We start from the raw sequence: 17,338 nt of genomic DNA, 5'->3' as shown, positions 1-17,338 counted from the left end.
GCTTAATAATGCGAGATCCATGATTTGTTACGTAGAACCCATGTATGAAGTGTTGAACGTAGATCCTTAATGATAATACCCTAAAGAGCAGTCTCTTGTGAGACGCTCTCACAAATATTTATCTATGAGACGGATCAACCCTTCCGATATTCACAATAAAAAATAATCATCTTAACATCAAAAGTAATATTTTTTCATGGATAACCCAAATAAGATACCCGTATCATAAAATATGTCCCGTAAAACTATCGTTTTTGCTTACCCTAAAATAGAGAACCATGCATAAAGTTACATATATACATTTGTCATGAAATCTTGCATTTTTGTGTCCATTTCGATCAATGTTGGGACAGCCTATGTCGAAATTGATCTGACAGCCCTTTTGGTTTGGGCTTATATTTCAAATTGCTTTCGGGTGTAGCCTTAAAAGTGGGCCTTGTGCAAGTCCAGAATGTTGGTAAACATTGGACAGACGCGACATGGACTCAAAATTCAAATTACAAATTTACAAGTGATTTAAAAGCATTCCGGGGACAAGAATGTATGGTCCCATGTTAAAACGTGTTGACCAGATTGATCAAATGGGAGAAGAAAAGCTGCAAAATATTGAATTTATATCAACCTATATGTCTACCGTCACCATGTCTCGCTAACCGTTTAATGAAGCAGACATCCTCCACGTTACGAGAACTGTTCTCGCAGTCGTTATTTTTGTCTGTGCTCTGAACAAATCTAAAATATTAATACAGTAATCTGTAAACGACCTCGATAAAAAAGAAAAAGAAAAAGAAAAAAGAAGAAGAATTGAACTATTTACATTTTGCTAGGTGACTGTCATGTCCTATCATCCCAATTACGTTTGGAAACGAGTGGTTCATGTTTTGTCTACACGTGCTCTTACTACTAATTTCTACATTCAATTAGATAGATTCATTATTATCTTATTAACTAGTTACTTAATATAGTCAAATCAATCTGGTCTACGTAATATCTAAAAAAAGATAGTTTTGACGTTTATTCCAAAGCAAGGGGATTAATTAAATTAATCCATACGTGTCAATTTCACAATACAAGAGAAATCTGTAGAAAGATTGGAAGAAAGTGTGCCTAATAACTTGTACCACTGTCGCAATTAAAAGCCAACACCTTCCTTGTTTTAATTTCTCCCGATTTTGATGATTTAGCTAATTTCTCAGGCAATTTTCTATTTTATTTTCGCATTTTAATGTGACATAATTCAAACAAAATTAAATAAAAAGAGAGATTTATTAATAATAAATTCAATATTATTGGGCCTTCTTTGCATAGTTAAAAAAGGTAATGCCATCAATTCAAACTATGTTCTATCATTTCACAGAATTCCGCGCACATTTTCAACGCCGAAATACCAAATCAGAGCTGATTATCTTGTCTTATAATTAATGTAAAGATAATCCAAAAGAAAAATTCACATTTCTTGTACCGGACTACAGGTAAAGAGATTCAAGAGAAGAAGATAAACAAATCAGCAGCTGTATTTTCGAAATAATAATAATCTGCTTCCGTGCATTGGTGAAAAGCTCCCGAGAAGGTGGAATCCTAGGAGTACACCTCGTTTGCAGATGGGCCAATCAGGTTCCACCTCCAAGTCCAGATCTTCCAAGCCCAACGCGGCTATGATCTCCTCCTCGGCGGTGGCGATGCAGGCTGCCGAGGACCCTGATTCAGCCACTACCCTCCAAGATAACGTCATCAACGGAAACGACTACACGTTGGATCTCCCTGAAGAGTGCTTGGCGTATATTTTCCAGTCACTTTCTTCCGGTGACCGGAAGCGCTCCTCTCTGGTGTGTCGCCGCTGGCTGAGAATCGAGGGGCAGAGTCGCCACCGTCTGTCTCTCAATGCGCAGTTCGAGCTTACTAATAATATATCTCGGTTGTTCCTTCGTTTCGATGCTGTCACTAAGCTTGCTCTAAAATGTGATCGCAGATCTGTCAGCATTGGCGACGATGTGTTGATTCAGATATCCCTAAAGTGCACGAACCTCACAAGATTGAAGCTTCGCGCCTGCCGCGAGCTCACTGACGATGGGATGACCACTTTCGCTGAGAACTGTAAGAATTTGCAGAAATTCTCTTGTGGGTCTTGCAGTTTCGGGGCAAAAGGAATCAATGCTTTGCTTGAAAATTGTGGGCTTCTTGAGGAATTGTCAGTGAAGCGGTTGCGTGGTATTACTGATGGGGCTGCAGCCGAGCCCATTCGGCCGGGAAAAGCTTCTGGATCTTTGAGAGTTATTTGTTTGAAGGATCTTTACAATGGGCAGTGTTTCGGGCAGTTGATCGTCGGGGCAAAAAATTTGAGGAGTTTAAAGTTGTTTAGGTGTTCCGGAGATTGGGATAAGGTGCTTGAAATCATCGCGGATAGGATAATTGGGCTTGTAGAGATTCATCTGGAGAGGCTTCAGGTAAGTGATATTGGCCTTTCCGCTATATCGAAATGTGTGAATCTCGAAGTATTGCATTTGGTGAAAACCCCGGAGTGTACTGATTTTGGACTTGTGAGCATTGCTGAGAAATGTAAGTTGCTTCGGAAGCTCCACATCGATGGATGGAAAACGAATAGAATAGGTGATGATGGATTGATTGCGGTTGCTACTCACTGCCCGAATCTGCTGGAGCTGGTTTTGATCGGCGTGAATCCTACGCATTTGAGTTTAGCAAAGTTGGCTACAAATTGCCAGAATCTGGAACGATTAGCGCTTTGTGGGAGCGAAACCGTTGGAGATGCTGAGATTTATTGCATTGCTGAAAAATGTATTGCCTTGAAGAAGTTGTGCATCAAGAGCTGTCCTGTCTCAGATCATGGCATGGAAGCACTTGCTGGTGGATGCCCTAACCTTGTAAAGGTGAAGGTTAAGAAGTGCAGAGGGGTGACCTCTGAGGGAGCAGATTGGTTGCGAGCCAGTAGAGGTTCACTTGCAGTGAACTTGGATACCATCGAGCCTGAATTGCCTGAAGCCGGTGGCAGCGAGCAAGAAATTGGCGGTGCTGATATTCCTCCAATAGATGGAGGAAATAGGGATGTCATTGCATCTAGTAGTACCGGGAGATCCATGTCCTTTAAGATGAGGTTAGGTGCTTTTCCTGGGAAGCGCTTGGTGGCTTGCACGCTCAGGAGATGGTCAAGCTTTGGTGGCCGGGGCCGGAATAATATTGGAAGGAACTCGGGTAGAGTAGCTGTCGGGAACTAATGCCATTGGTCCGGTTAGTTTGCTTTGTAGTTCAGTGTATGTATTCAGTTTGATGTTAAATTCCATTCTATGGTCTCCACAATTTAGAGTTAAGCTAATTAAATGTTTATTGAATCTTGATATATATGGTAACTAGTGATATTGGTTCTTAGGTAGCATTTCTGGTAGAAAAGCTATGAACTCTTGTCATCATTCCACCCTACGCAGCATATTAGGTCTTAAATTCCATTATTCAATTTCAACCTGTATGGGAGTTTCTGGTCAATGGTTGTATATCGGCTTGCTGAATATGTACTTGATTATTAGTTGTTCCATCCATTTCGAAATTCTGATTATCAAGGTAAACGAGTGATATCCTATCACAGTTGTTTTAGTTATGATTGTTCATTCCTATTCAAATTTCGTATAATCTGAGTAACACAATTGTATACTACCTGGCGTTTAAGTATCTAATAGCTCAATAATAATAACAATGGCTCATTCCTAGAGATAATTCGAACCATGCATTAAAATTCCTCTTCAAAGATCTATGCTTTCTTCGATAATATATCAATAAACCTCTGGTATGGATCAAGGACTAAAACCTTGATCCTCATCAACTAAAAGATAAGGACAAATAAAAAATTATCCAGAAACTCAGATCTAAAGGTTATCTTTTAGAGTGTAATAACGTTCTCTTATGAATGTTGACTATAGTATAATTTCCTTTTTATTAAAGAAATAAAAAATAAATCAATTTGAAGTTCTGAACTTTGATGGTTTAGAATTGGAACGAATAGTCCGAATGCATATCCAAATGTGATGACACTCAACTTTCTATAGATAATTTAAAAAGATGGATAATCTTAGGTTTTGATCCTATATGGGACTATCAGACATTTCTCCTTTTTTAAAACGACTAAACATATACTCTTAATCGTACATACAAGTTATGTTATCAAATCTCAACACAAATATACATAGTGTGTGTGTCTATATATATTGTCAAGCCAAAGCTCTGAAACAATTATATTCACCACTAACTCATACCACATTGTATGTGAATCCAGATAAGGTCTATCACTTTGTTGGATGACTAAGAATATTTAAAGCCTTGTATGCTTCATATATTTGAAAGCTTAATAAAACCAAACAAAAAGTTTGCTCCTATTGAAAACCTTTGAAATGTCAAATAAGAACTTGCTCAAATAAAAATATTGGATACAAATCGATATAAAGCGAATTATCTCCGTGGGTGTAGATTGAAAATCATAATTCATATGATCCTGATTAATATTGGGGTGGTGGGTAGAGGCCGCCAGCTGGTGGTGGAGGTGGGTAGTGACCAGCGTTGGGTGGTGGCATTGGATTGACACCCATGAAATACGGTGGTTGGCTTGTTGGATTTGCCTGAGGTGGGTACTGACTGGTTGGGTTGGTACCTGTGGGATATGGTGCTTGGATTGTTTGATTCCCTTGGGGTTGATATTGACCTGCAAGACGGAACAAGCATAAGATTGTCATTAGCTTTCTCAAGTTCAAAGTTTATAGTATTCTTAAAAATTTCAAAATTATATGTTCTTGTCAAATACAATTTGATGTTGACAATAAAGTAAATAGTGGAATCGCCTCCCCTGTCATATATTTAGTTTCTTGGTTGCCAAATAGCGAAACGAGAGGGTCAGGTCCCCTCTATTTGTTTTTTTTTAAAAAAAATCAGATTTATGAATATTTTGTGTTACATATTCACGAAAACATGACTCTGCCCCCAAGAGCCTTAATTTTTGACACAGTACAAATTATTCAAGATAAATGGATTTTCCAATTTTCTTTTTCATAATCCTTGACGGATACAACTAATACATGAAATATAGTTGTGATGTTGCCCATATACCTGGAGGATAAGCACCTGGAGGCTGAAGGCTACTAGGCTGTGGAGGATATCCCGTGGAAGGATAGGCAGATGGAGGAGTTTGCTCTGGGTTTACCGGGTAAGTAGGAAATGGCGCTGGGGAAGATGGGTAAGGGAGAGAAGCAGCTGTTGTATTGGATGGATTGGCAGGGTAAGGCGCAGGGTAAGGCGAAGGGACCGTTAGAGATGGTTGACAAGGATCGGGCGGCGGAGGGTTGGTGGAGAAAGGAGGAAAGGGTGGTGGCGCAGTGGCTGAGCTGACAGGGAAAGGGGTGGATGTTGGTGGATTAGGAGTGGGATGCGAGTAGTTAGTGTTCAGAGGTTGTGCTGGATTTGGATATGGCGTAGGGTAAGCCCCAGCAGGGGTGGATACAGGGGGCTGCGTTGGTGTTGCTTGGCCTTGTGGATTCATCCCGTTGTATGGCAAGAGAGTCGAAATGGGTGCATTTGGCGTTGCGTAGAGCTGAGCTGGTGGCAGAGCATATTTCGATTCCATGCCGTTGGTACCTAAGTCACAAAATTTGTGTGTGTAGAATATCGGTAGAAAGCTAAATATAAAATAAGACAAACAGATCCAACTCGAATTCTTGAACAAAGAAAAGATTATTATGTTGATACCTGAGTTTGCAGCAGCAGGGGGCTGGGGTTGATTTCCAGAGTAAGAAGCGGGTGCTCCAACCATTGCTATCAATTTGGATTGTTCTGAAATGATCAAACTCTATATAGCGAAACAGGGTGGAGACTTGGCAATGGAGAGCTGACTTTGAAAAATGTAGATCCACGATAATGTTAATATCATAGTAAGTCAACGAATGGATGGTCCAAATTCGAAAACAAGATTATTTTTACGGCCAACTTGTTCCTTGGCATGTGCTAACAAGACTATTGAATTTAACTCGTTGGCAATAACCATGAATGCCTACGGGTATGGAAAATATATCGTTTCGGAAAATGTAAATAATGATAATAAAATTTATTACTTTAAATAATAATTCTTTCGAATAAGTTTTTTTTTCTTTCAAAATATAAGAATGATTTGGCCAATAAACAATTGTTAAATTTTTTTTGACAGGAATTGTTAAATTATTATTTAGCAATAAATTTATATATCTATACTTCTGCACTATATTATTAAGTGTGAGGACATGATAATAACTACCTAGAGTGGACATCAATTTTTTTCCTATTTTACTCTTATATTATATTAATATTACACTTTTGTTTTTTTGTTTTTTTTTAAATTTCAACACACTTTAATTTTTATTTTTTTTTATTTCAACAATTCAAATATCAATTTAATCCCTGCATAATTTGTCAAATTTCACTTTAGTCCATCAATAATGATAAAAAAGATTGTACGCGCGATGTCGTGCGCAGAATAACTAGTTGTGATAATACTTCTTGTTATGATTCTAATTCGGGAAAAATGAATATCTGGCGGGTCAATTTGTTTTTGGCCCATTAAGTATATGTCAAACCCGACCCCACTATTACACTGCCACTCAATCAAATCTAGACCGTCGGTTGTATTGTTTCGAAAACCGAAAGAATCGGCGTTTTACGGTTTTCCTCTGTAATATCTCTTTTTTCAACGCCAAAATACAATGAATATGGGTGGCGGAGCAGGCATCGCCGGCGAAGATCCCACCGCGTCTGCCGTGACGCAATTCAGCCACACTATGTGGCAGCGGTACCAGCATCTGTTGGACAAATCGACTCCGTTCGTGCTGCATCGTTGGATCTTCCTGTCGGTGATTGCTTCCCTGTACGCGCTGCGCATCTACATAGTGCAGGGTTTCTACATCACCACGTACGGCCTGGGAATTTACATCTTGCAGCTGCTGATTGCGTTTTTGTCGCCACAGGTGGACCCTGAGATCCACCAGCTGGCTGATGGGCCCACCCTCCCCAAGCGCGGCTCCGACGAGTTCCGCCCCTTCGTACGCCGTCTTCCCGAGTTCAAATTCTGGTTAGATGAAATCTTTTTCGAATCTAATGAAATATTATGATCCAGTTGTGTATGGGTAAAAGAGATTGTTGTAAGCTATTATTTCCATGGATTCTATCCTGTCTTTGGGGGTAGTTTAGGTATGCCAACAGATCATGGATCTTGACACCTCTTAAATAAAAATATTACTTCATGTAATGTTCAGCAGCTGTACTAATAATGTTTCGTATAATTTGGTTTGGGTTTCTGGGATTCTTTAAGATAAAATTGAATTTCTTACTTCGCGTAAGCTGGGGGTTCTCGGGGACGCTCTCCCTCATTCGAGTTTCTCTATAATTATTATATGCTTTGAAGTGTTCTCGCCTCTAAAATTTTGATCTTTCAAGATTTATTTTTACCCATGAAAATCCTGATGCAGTTGTTGCATTGCATATTTCTGAAACTAAAAGTACATGGAGATAAAAGCAAGTAAACACAGTCGGTTTCAGTTTCCTTGAGTGAGTGAATTCCTTTTTTCTGTACTCTTTCTTCCATTTGAGTTCTGGATTTGACGTCCAATTGTGTAAAGTAAGAATGTGGCTGAAATTTTAGGCAAAAAATCTTCACAAGTGCGTGGTAAAACTGGAGATTCTTACTCGATTTATTTTTTCACGTGCTTTTTTATGTGTCCTTTCTTAATTCCCTTAAAATAGTTTTTACGTTTAGAACTCTGAATTGCAGGCATTCACTCACAAAGGCCTTCTGCTTTGTTTTTGTGCTGACGTTCTTTAGTGCCTTTGATGTGCCCGTATTTTGGCCGATTCTGCTTTTCTACTGGCTAATTCTATTCGTCTCAACAATGAAGAGGCAAATAATGCATATGATCAAATATAAATACGTCCCTTTCACATTTGGGAAGCGGCGTTACTATGGGAAGAAAGCTGCTTCTTCCGCCGAAGAGACCATTACTTCTAGGCCGTAATATTCCAGGTAAATAAATTAAGGGCCTCTGAGTAGACAGGTTTATCTTTAGGTTTGCTTGTCGATTTAGAGTGTTGTATCCTTAACTATTCTTTAGGCAGTGGCGACAGACAAAATTTGTAGTTTTTCCTCTTCTTAATAATCCCACTTTCTAATCTCCTCAAGAAAGAGGTCATGTTGTTTACTAGGAACACGATTTTGTCATTGGTATGGCCACGGCCACCTATGCCTAATAGAAAATAATTCTTGTGTAATGTATTTTTTCATTTTTTTTACAATGAGTGGGGTTTTTTGCTTTAATTCTTGTGTAACGTACTGCATAATGAAGTGTCTAGAGACAACAAGTTACATGGTAACACGCATGCTAAGAAAAATACTAGCTAAAAAGTTTCAGAAACTCTTCACAAATTGCAATTCATCACTATAGAAAAGGAACAGTGGAAAAGAAAGAGAGGAGTAGAATAGTTGGTTACCGCAGCTGCTTTGATTTTTATCGGCACAACGGCGCCGTTCTCCATCCGGTCAATAGAAATTATGGTAGGAAAGGAAATATCATTATTTTTCCTTCAAAAAATTTGTTATATTAAAGATCCCTTTTTTTTGTCCTCATCTTTCTTTAACGGAGAATGTGCTTTTTTTTATAATAAAAATAATTCACAGGTGACAAAAAAAACTCATAAATACTCATCATTAGAATTTTCGAAGGTCAAACAAAAATCAATTAATCAACAGACATCACGAGCACGCGAATATGGTATATATAATCATAAATATACTATATGGAATTTGCTTTCATTGAGATAGTTTCGTTTGAATTTTCGTGTAAAAAAATTATTTCAACTTGCGCATATTTCGTATGAATTTTTGTGTAAAAAAAATTATTCCAACTTTTGCCTCACTCCGTTCATATTATTATATTTCATGTAATCGTAATGGTACTATGCTTCTAATTAGAGCAATATCAAAGTATTTTTACACATTTGTGGCATTTAAGTTTATTTATTTATTTTGAGTTTTGACACCCCTTTGATAAAATAATGGCATCCCATCTTTTTAGAACTTTATCACAAAACTTCAAATTTTATTATAAGGCGAGATATAATTCTTTTAAAGAATTATTGAATATAAATTATAATTTTATTTATTAAGTTGGACAGATTCCGATAAGAAGTATGCGGGTAAGTATTTTTTGAGAGAAGGGACCAAAGAATTTGAAGAAGGGACCTACCAATGGGCTGCTGCTATGCGTGTGTGCCTGAAGCCTGAGATCTTATGTACTCATCAGTTCTATATTTAAATTAACCAGCAATGCTATCTGTAGGTGAAGTTCTTATTCCATTAATTAAACCAAAGGAAGTCTGTTATCCGGAATAGAAAAACAGTTCCAAAGTAGGATAAATCAACAAAAGTACCAAGTAGAATTTGTAAATTCAAGCTGTGATCGGAGCAACTGTACATGATTAATATAGTAATACAACAATCTGTTCTTGTTTGCAAATTCAGTGCTTCAACGTATATGACTCCGGATTTTCTTTTCCTTCTAGACGGGTCGATGACGAGATCTTGCAAAATCAACAAACCAACGAGATCGTCAAGAAATAATTTTGTTCTCCCATTCAGAATCTCCCTTCTGCTCAACATGTGTCATCGACCTGTCGAGGCCTCAAAGAATCGGTCAAGAACTACTTTTCTTACCCTCCTTTGTGAAACTCCCAATCGGTTTAGCAAGAATGTGCTTCATCGCCTTCACTCCGAGAGGGTTGTTCTTGCTCTGCACCACGCACATTTTAAAACTCACTCGATAACCAAGAAACTATGCGGATTGAACCAAATAAAAATCGTTAATTTTAGCATACCTTTGAGCAGGTTCCAGCTTGAACATTGCAAACAGGATATTCGTTCGGGCAGCAACTGTTATGGTCTTCACAGCATGTAGCACCTTCTAGAGGGCAGCAACCCCATGCAAAGCAGTAGTTGTAGTATTCATACACGCAGCAGCAAGTTGTGCTTTCAGGGCATTCATAGTAATCGTCACAGACGGATGGTGACGGAGTAGGGGATGGGGGAGATGGGGGAGATGGGCCAGGTTTGGGAGGATTTGAGCCCGTCTTAGTTGGGTACGAGGGCTCCACAGCAATACCACAGAGACCGTATTTTGACGCAACATTTCGTTCCATCCTTATGTAGCCCTGTTCCCCCCAACTCGTGCCCCAAGAGTTCCTGACTATCCAATAATCGACACCATTTTCAGTTCCGTAACCAACGGCTCCCACACCATGGTCTAGTGAGACTCCACACTTCCCTGTGAATATACCCTGCAGAAATTTGCGGAACCATGCTGAGAGAAGCAACGAGAGGCAATACGACAGATGACTCGTAAAACTATAAGGATGAAGGGTGTGGGTGTTTTTGTGTCGGAGAGTGACGAAACTTACTGATTCATACAATTGGAAGTCCATACCACCAGCCTCAATAGCGACGCTAACTGGTTGATTTGCAACAGCCTTCTTTAGCGCCTTCTCGTTGTAAGTAGGCACGTCTTCGTAGCTATCAATTGATACAACTTTGGCATTTTTCTGCACATCAATTGTTCCAAGGAAGAAGTCAAGTTCATGCTAATGAATTTAGTATCAATCCATACAAGTTGGCAGAACGTTAGAAAGGGTTTATAAGATTCTTAAACATACTTCTCTTGAAACTTATTAGCTTAATCATTATCAAAACCAAGAGCGAAAGTCAAAGAGTTGTTAGCTGAGCTTTACATACACATAATCTGGAATCGGGTCATGTCAATAAATCAAACTCCTTTGAATGAAGATATGAAAACTGACCCTGTATTGATCACATTTACCATCCGTTCCTTTGTAGGGATAATCCTCCTCAGAGTCAATTCCACCATTCTTGATAATGAATTGATAAGCATAGTCCATAAGACCTCCATCGCACCCTTGGTCATAACTCGTATCACAAGTCGACCAACTCTTGCTCCGAAAGTGAGATCAACTCTCCAGTCACTATCTGGTTTATACCTTCCACACCGACAATGGTGGAGAACGCCCAACAACTCCCTTCAAATTCCGAAAAAACTCAATCAGCCACACATCATTTTCGGCACATAAAATGACACGACAAAGTCGATAGAAAAATTTCCAAGTTGGGCCATATGTTGTAATGGAATTTGTAGCACACGATCGTTTCCAAGCATAATAAATGTCCTTGAGAGATCTAAAAGATCACAACTTTTAAAGGCGTGGAGCCAAAAGTTTCCGGCTATGGGACACGGCAAAAGGAATAGAGAAAGGCCTACAAAAATTATAACTTCATGCATGACTCTTGTGTAACATGGATGGATGATTCACATAGTAATTTTTTTTTTTTTTTCTGAAAATGGGCAGAAAAGGCTGCCTTCCTTACAAAGCACCAATTTTTTGGGGGAAAAAAATCACATAGATATTTTATGTTTTTGGTCAAGGGAGGTAGAATAGAGTGTTGATCCAAATATCTGATTGACATTACAAAGATTATATGAATATGAGAGAGATGCTCAACTTGAAACTCTAGTGATTTCACACTTTGTTTCTCATCTGTCAGCTTACAAAATTAAATCAATAGTTATTGAACAAGTGTTGAAAGCTACAGCTTCACTAATTAATTTAACATCAAGGCCAATAATTTCCAACGAAACCCCGCTGATGCAGGCAAACCACCAAAAAATGATTAATTTAATCTCAATAATATATCAATGGACCATCGTGATTTCCGTCTGTATGTCAAGTCTAGATCGATAGTCTAAATTACATTCAAGAACTACAATCAGGTTCTGTTACAAGATACTGTTTTTTTTTTTAATTGGCAGGATCTAGATTTAAGACAATTAAGAAAAATTATCAAAACTACAAATTACTGGTCTAGATCATACAAGAAAGATGAAAAGAGAGCAGTCACAAACTTTATGTAATTATGGATATTAAATTTATATTTTTTAAAAGATATTGTGTAGATAGATTAAATTTTATTATAAACCAGGAGAGTAATTTATCATCTTCAACCATAAAGAAGAACATGGAAAAAGAAAACAAACCAAGTGAAAAACAGTAGGGAGTAAAATAGTTAGCTACCGCAGCTGCCTTGATCTTTGATCGGAGCAACGGCGCCTTTCTCCCTCCAGTCAATGGAATCCGGCAAGTCTTCACCGACTTTAGGCTGGTAACGGTCACTCACGGTCCCCAACCGCCGCTCGGGTCTGGTTCGCGTGCCGAGATATGTGTTCCGGTACTCAGCGTTGGAGATATCCGCGAACCGGTTCAGACCAAGCTTGTACGTCCGGTTTCCCAGCGCGTTTTGCTCATCTATGTACCTCAGATTATCCTTAAAAATCTCGAACCTCTTCTCCTTCTCGCCGACAGCATTATAAGCTTTTCCGTGTTTGACCATCCAGGATTCGTACATGGACATCACCTCGTCATCGGAGCGTTTGACGCCGGTTTTCTCGTTGTAGGAGATGATAGACATGACGGAAGCCCATGTTCCGGCGAGAAACAAGTACAATAGTAGTGCAAGAAGAGGGAAAGAAATGGTTGAAGCCATGTTCGGGACTTTCTTGGAACTATGGAAGATAAAACGGAAGTGGTGGGGGTGCAAAGAATTATAAAGACAAAATATATTATTATTTATATTATCTTTTCCCGATTAATGAATTAAAAAAAGCATAATTGACCCACCCATTCAAGCTATCCAGATTCATCTAATTTTATTCTGTATTTTTCATGTCTTCCTAGTAAATAATAAGCGTACATGAATTAAGAAAAATGTTGGTCTTGTAACAGTATCTCAAGGTTAAGAGTAAGTATTTAAAAGCGGTAAATTGGTCCTTCAGTCCCAGCCGTCGATTTTTTTTGTGTTCAGTCCTTGGGTATTTTTTTAGCACCACATTTCCACTATGAAGTGTACCACATTTCCACATGAAGTGTACCACATTTTGTATGACATAGTACCACAATTTTGTGGGTAAAAGATGAACCAAAAGAAATATTTTGATGGAGAATTTTTCACTAACTTACCCTAAAATTAGCGGGAAAAAGGAAAGGAAAAAGGAAATGAGAAGGGAAAGGTCAAAAATAGACTTGCGACGATGATACGAAAGAACGTACGTAAGAAGGGAGCAGACCAAATAGAAAAAGGCCAAATGGGGAAGTCGCCAACTAACAACAACAGATGCACACTCATCACAATAATTCCAAGTTTTTGGCTATAAATTCGGAGCTGCAACAAAAGTTTCCCTTTCTTTTATTTCAAGATAAAGTTGGGATAATTTAAATTCGTGGAAAAATTATATTTTTTAACAATATCCATTCACGATTTTTGTCATATAAATTGTATATTTTTTCAATTTTAGTCTCTTTTAATCGAAATGTTCATATGACATTAAAAAATATCGACATGATATCAAAAATAATTGACGTATCCGATGAAAAATGACTAATTTTTTTAAAAAAAGAGTACAAATTAAATTATTGCAATGATGAATTGATCGATAACATGATAAAAATATTAAAAATCACAAATTACTTCTTGAACGAGCTATTCTGATATTTTTTGAACGTATACGATACATATATATAAGTTTCAATTAAAAAATGAAATCATTTTAATCAAAATAGGCATTATCTCACACGTTGAATAATTGGTTTTAACCAAAACAAAATTATAGATTATAAACAAAGTATATAATTTGTTTATTAGCCTATAGAAAAAAAGTCATTATTCAAATAACCGGTATAAAATATCTAAAATATTTTATTAAAAAGATATTAGCGGTGAGTAGAGGGTTCTCTTGTATCAATCTGCTCCACGTACACCACCACAACATTTAAGACTGACCGGACAACCTTCACTTTAACCCATGTCACATGTCATTAAGAAAGATATTAATTTTAAAAATTAAATAATATTTTCTTGTAAATATAAATAAAATTAATTCGTCTCACGAGTATTTACACTATCATAGAAAACCTACTCTTTCTGTCATTAGTTTATAATTTAAATCGCTTTATTTATTTAAACAAATGGTATCGCTCTTAGTTATTTGTATACAATTATAGATTTTGAGCCTATTTTATTCAGATGTTTTCGTATTTACAATATTTTTTACCCAAGTTTATAGCATCTTTACGTGTTTGGTTTGTATGGATTTTAGATCTTAGATATCCATGCCAATTTATGTGTCATATTTTGTTAAATAAATATTTTATTATGTAGAAAATTTTCTTAAATAATGGAAAAGTGTGGAATATTAGTGTCTTATATTAAATCATTTAAAAAAATAAATTTGAATAAACCAAAAAAAAAAAGCAACACAATACAAGTAAAAAATAATATTTTTGATATAAAATTAATATTTCTTCAAAAATCAAGTCGGATAAGAATTTTATATCACAAAATTAACTGTCGAGATAATTTTATAAGAATTTTCGTGATTTATAATTAAAATATAGAGGTGACAATTGGTAAACATGTCTTTGCTATAGTAAATTTTTAGTAAGATGAATATAAAAAGATCTATAGCATAAAACAGCACAAATCTTCTTAAAAACTTAGTAATAAATGAGAGTCCTGCATCTTATATATTATTATTGTTGTGAAAAAGTAAAAATTTATGGTAAAAAGTAAAAATCTCAAACTCTCAAAATTTACCAAACTACACACTTTATAATATTTTTCTCTAGAGATCTATTTATAGGAAATCTTTACAAATAATCCAAAAATAAAATACATCATTACCTACATCATCACACACTAATTTTCAATATTTATAACTCTTATTTTCAACATTCAAATATTCAACATTCAAATATTCAATACTCACATTTTAAATATATTTTTCAACAATTATAAATTTAATTTTTTTTCTAATCAAATTTTTTGAATTCGGAACTTCTAGATGAGGAAATATAAAAAAGACGTGATGCAAAACATTTGCAATTTTTCAAAACAGTATTTTCAATTATAAAAAAAAATCAAATCTTTTTAATATCTTATTAATATAATAATAATAATCATCATCATCATCTGAATTAATCAAACCTTATAAATATCTTGAGATAATCGTCCAATATTTGTTAATTGTCGTCGGCATACGTGCCTTTTGCTTGTGCATGCTAAACTTCTAATTTTAAGGTCAAAATTTTCGGCTAACGAAGCAAATTTAATGGATTTACGCAATTTTATAAAGCATAAATTCTATATACACCCTTGAACTATGAATAATATGCATTTAACCCTTTGAAATTTCTAGTTTCTCATGTTATTCCTTCAACTATTCACAATTACAAATTATCATTCGAATCGCTTTGTGTTTCTCGAGTTATTACTAATCTCATTGTATTATTACTTTTTTTTTTTTTTAAAAAAGAAGAAGAAGCAAAGTAAGTAAATGATTTTAATTATTGAAACGTGTAGATCTTCATACATTGCAATATTTGTTAGGACAGTTTCTTGCAAAACGAACCAAAGAATTGAATATATTAAACTGATTAATTTTTAATCTACTAAGTTTATAATGCATATCGTGAAGGGATTTATTTTCATTTGTTTTAGTAAGATTTTTTTTAAAATTTTATTTAAACCGATGTTAGGAAGAAAAAGAATCTAAAGACTGAATACATGGCCAACTAACCTCCTTTTTCTGAGAGCCAACTAATTTTTTAATAGGTATTTTTTTATAGCCATACAACATTGAAAAACTTTAATTGCATATTGTTACAAATTGGTATTTAAAAAAGTACAAAAGTTTGAATTTTCAAAAGAAAATAAAAAAAATGAGATATGATGATAACAAATATTTTTATCTCGGATTCGGTCCGAAAAACGGATCTTTAAATCTTCGCAGTTGAGTGTATCGGAGTAGTGATTTGGGTTCTACACAGATAAAAATAGGGTTAGGGGCGTCGGAGAGTTTTCCGACTTTACCTCTCATATGCTTAAATCACTCCTGGAGAGCAAACTTAAGAGTGAGAGATAGTAATACTAAGTGAGCAAGAAAATGTGAGTGAGTAAAACTGTAGCTCATACATAGTATTTTATAGGCACGAGAGGTTAATTCCCTTATTAAGAGTATAATTTTTTTTAATATAGAACTCTACCTGAGATAAGAAACATCATGCAATAGGACTTAGTGACCACAAGAACTAAGACTCTTAATGACAGTTACGACCATTGCCTCATATTGATGAGATTTGATCAAATCTCGTATTTATCGGAACTTCTCATTTATCGATGAAAATCTCTCCATATTCACTAATTAGGTCGGAGATTGGACTTCCCCACCACATTAGTGGGATTGGTCCTCTAGTAAACAATGTTGAAAAAGATCGACCCTACTAAAAATTCCTTGATGTGGACACATGAGTTTGAACTTCTGGCTCAAGAGTAGGGGCCTTTGATCCCAGTAAGGCCAGAGTCTTTCTCGATTAGGGCTAATTGTAAGATGAACTACGTCATAATTTTAATGGGCATCAAGATTTTTTTTAACTTGGAAAAAAAAAAAGAAGAAGTAAGAAACTGGAGGGATGGGCCAGAACAGTTGCATTATTTGATAGATTCTAGTTGCCAAGCCGACCAAGTATGGGTCCTACGAGTGAAAAATGAGTGAAAGATTCCAAGGGGAGTATGCGTTCATACTATGAATTTATATATTAAATAAATTAAATTAAAAAAGGAGCAAACGTTTCAAAATTCTATTTCTTTTATCGGTGTGGGTGAAAGCGAAAGGATAAGATATCGATAACCCAACTCAATAGATACGGTGGAACTTAATATATTTTTATATAACATATGAAAAATTATAATCTAACGCAATTTTACAAAACGACATGCGTTGAAGGATACCCCACTTTCTAAAGACGCGCAAGGATTCATGCAACTCAACCTAACATCTATTTGCTCGTTGGTTTTTTGTCACAACATAAATCGATACAGAGCCATACCCGAAAGGTTCTTGGCATGAATCGAACTTCGAAACTGGACCCCCTTCGAATTGTGGATATCAGGATGAAAGAGTTTTTTTGCTATCATAACCTACAAAATATAAAAGTTGGACCAAATATGCTATCAATTTTTCTGACGAAAAGTTATATCTGAAACCTGAATCAAACATAATGCATTGAAATCAGTAGGCTTCAAAGTGAAAACTAGATAGAAATTTGAGTACTGAAAGTTGAAAGAAACAATCGAAATTTTAGAATAAGTATCAATCTATTTTCAACAATTTTGGTTTAATTATAAAATTATTTTCAAGAAATTTCCTCCTAC

General features: G+C 36.0%; 4 protein-coding genes across 4 annotated transcripts; 2 read left to right on the top strand and 2 right to left on the bottom strand.

The window, feature by feature from the left end:
• The first annotated feature begins 1,362 nt into the window (after positions 1-1,362).
• Positions 1,363-3,592, top strand: LOC142524895 (F-box protein At1g47056-like). The gene has a single exon (XM_075629053.1). It carries the CDS (start codon positions 1,602-1,604, stop codon positions 3,228-3,230), a length of 1,629 nt encoding a protein of 542 aa, XP_075485168.1. The 5' UTR covers positions 1,363-1,601; the 3' UTR covers positions 3,231-3,592.
• A 760-nt stretch (positions 3,593-4,352) lies between these two features.
• Positions 4,353-5,894, bottom strand: LOC142524553 (uncharacterized). The gene is made up of 3 exons (XM_075628592.1): positions 5,740-5,894; positions 5,104-5,628; positions 4,353-4,702 (listed from the first exon to the last, which is right to left on the bottom strand). Exons 1-3 carry the CDS (start codon positions 5,801-5,803, stop codon positions 4,500-4,502), a joined length of 792 nt encoding a protein of 263 aa, XP_075484707.1. The 5' UTR covers positions 5,804-5,894; the 3' UTR covers positions 4,353-4,499.
• Positions 5,895-6,649: 755 nt separating this feature from the next.
• On the top strand, positions 6,650-8,283 carry LOC142525420 (protein RER1A-like). Its single transcript, XM_075629708.1, has 2 exons — positions 6,650-7,090; positions 7,790-8,283. Exons 1-2 carry the CDS (start codon positions 6,726-6,728, stop codon positions 8,028-8,030), a joined length of 606 nt encoding a protein of 201 aa, XP_075485823.1. The 5' UTR covers positions 6,650-6,725; the 3' UTR covers positions 8,031-8,283.
• A 1,062-nt stretch (positions 8,284-9,345) lies between these two features.
• LOC142525419 (low-temperature-induced cysteine proteinase-like) lies at positions 9,346-12,679 on the bottom strand. The gene is given in 6 exon segments (XM_075629707.1): positions 9,346-9,800; positions 9,886-10,344; positions 10,465-10,605; positions 10,861-10,998; positions 11,000-11,097; positions 12,148-12,679. Coding segments are annotated over 6 exon segments (1,401 nt in total). The 5' UTR covers positions 12,617-12,679; the 3' UTR covers positions 9,346-9,704.
• Between the last annotated feature and the right edge of the window lie 4,659 nt (positions 12,680-17,338).

Source organism: Primulina tabacum, chromosome 14 (assembly GCF_025594145.1).
Source record: "Primulina tabacum isolate GXHZ01 chromosome 14, ASM2559414v2, whole genome shotgun sequence".
Taxonomy (NCBI): Eukaryota; Viridiplantae; Streptophyta; class Magnoliopsida; order Lamiales; family Gesneriaceae; genus Primulina; species Primulina tabacum.
This window is presented reverse-complemented; position numbering and strand designations above follow the sequence as displayed.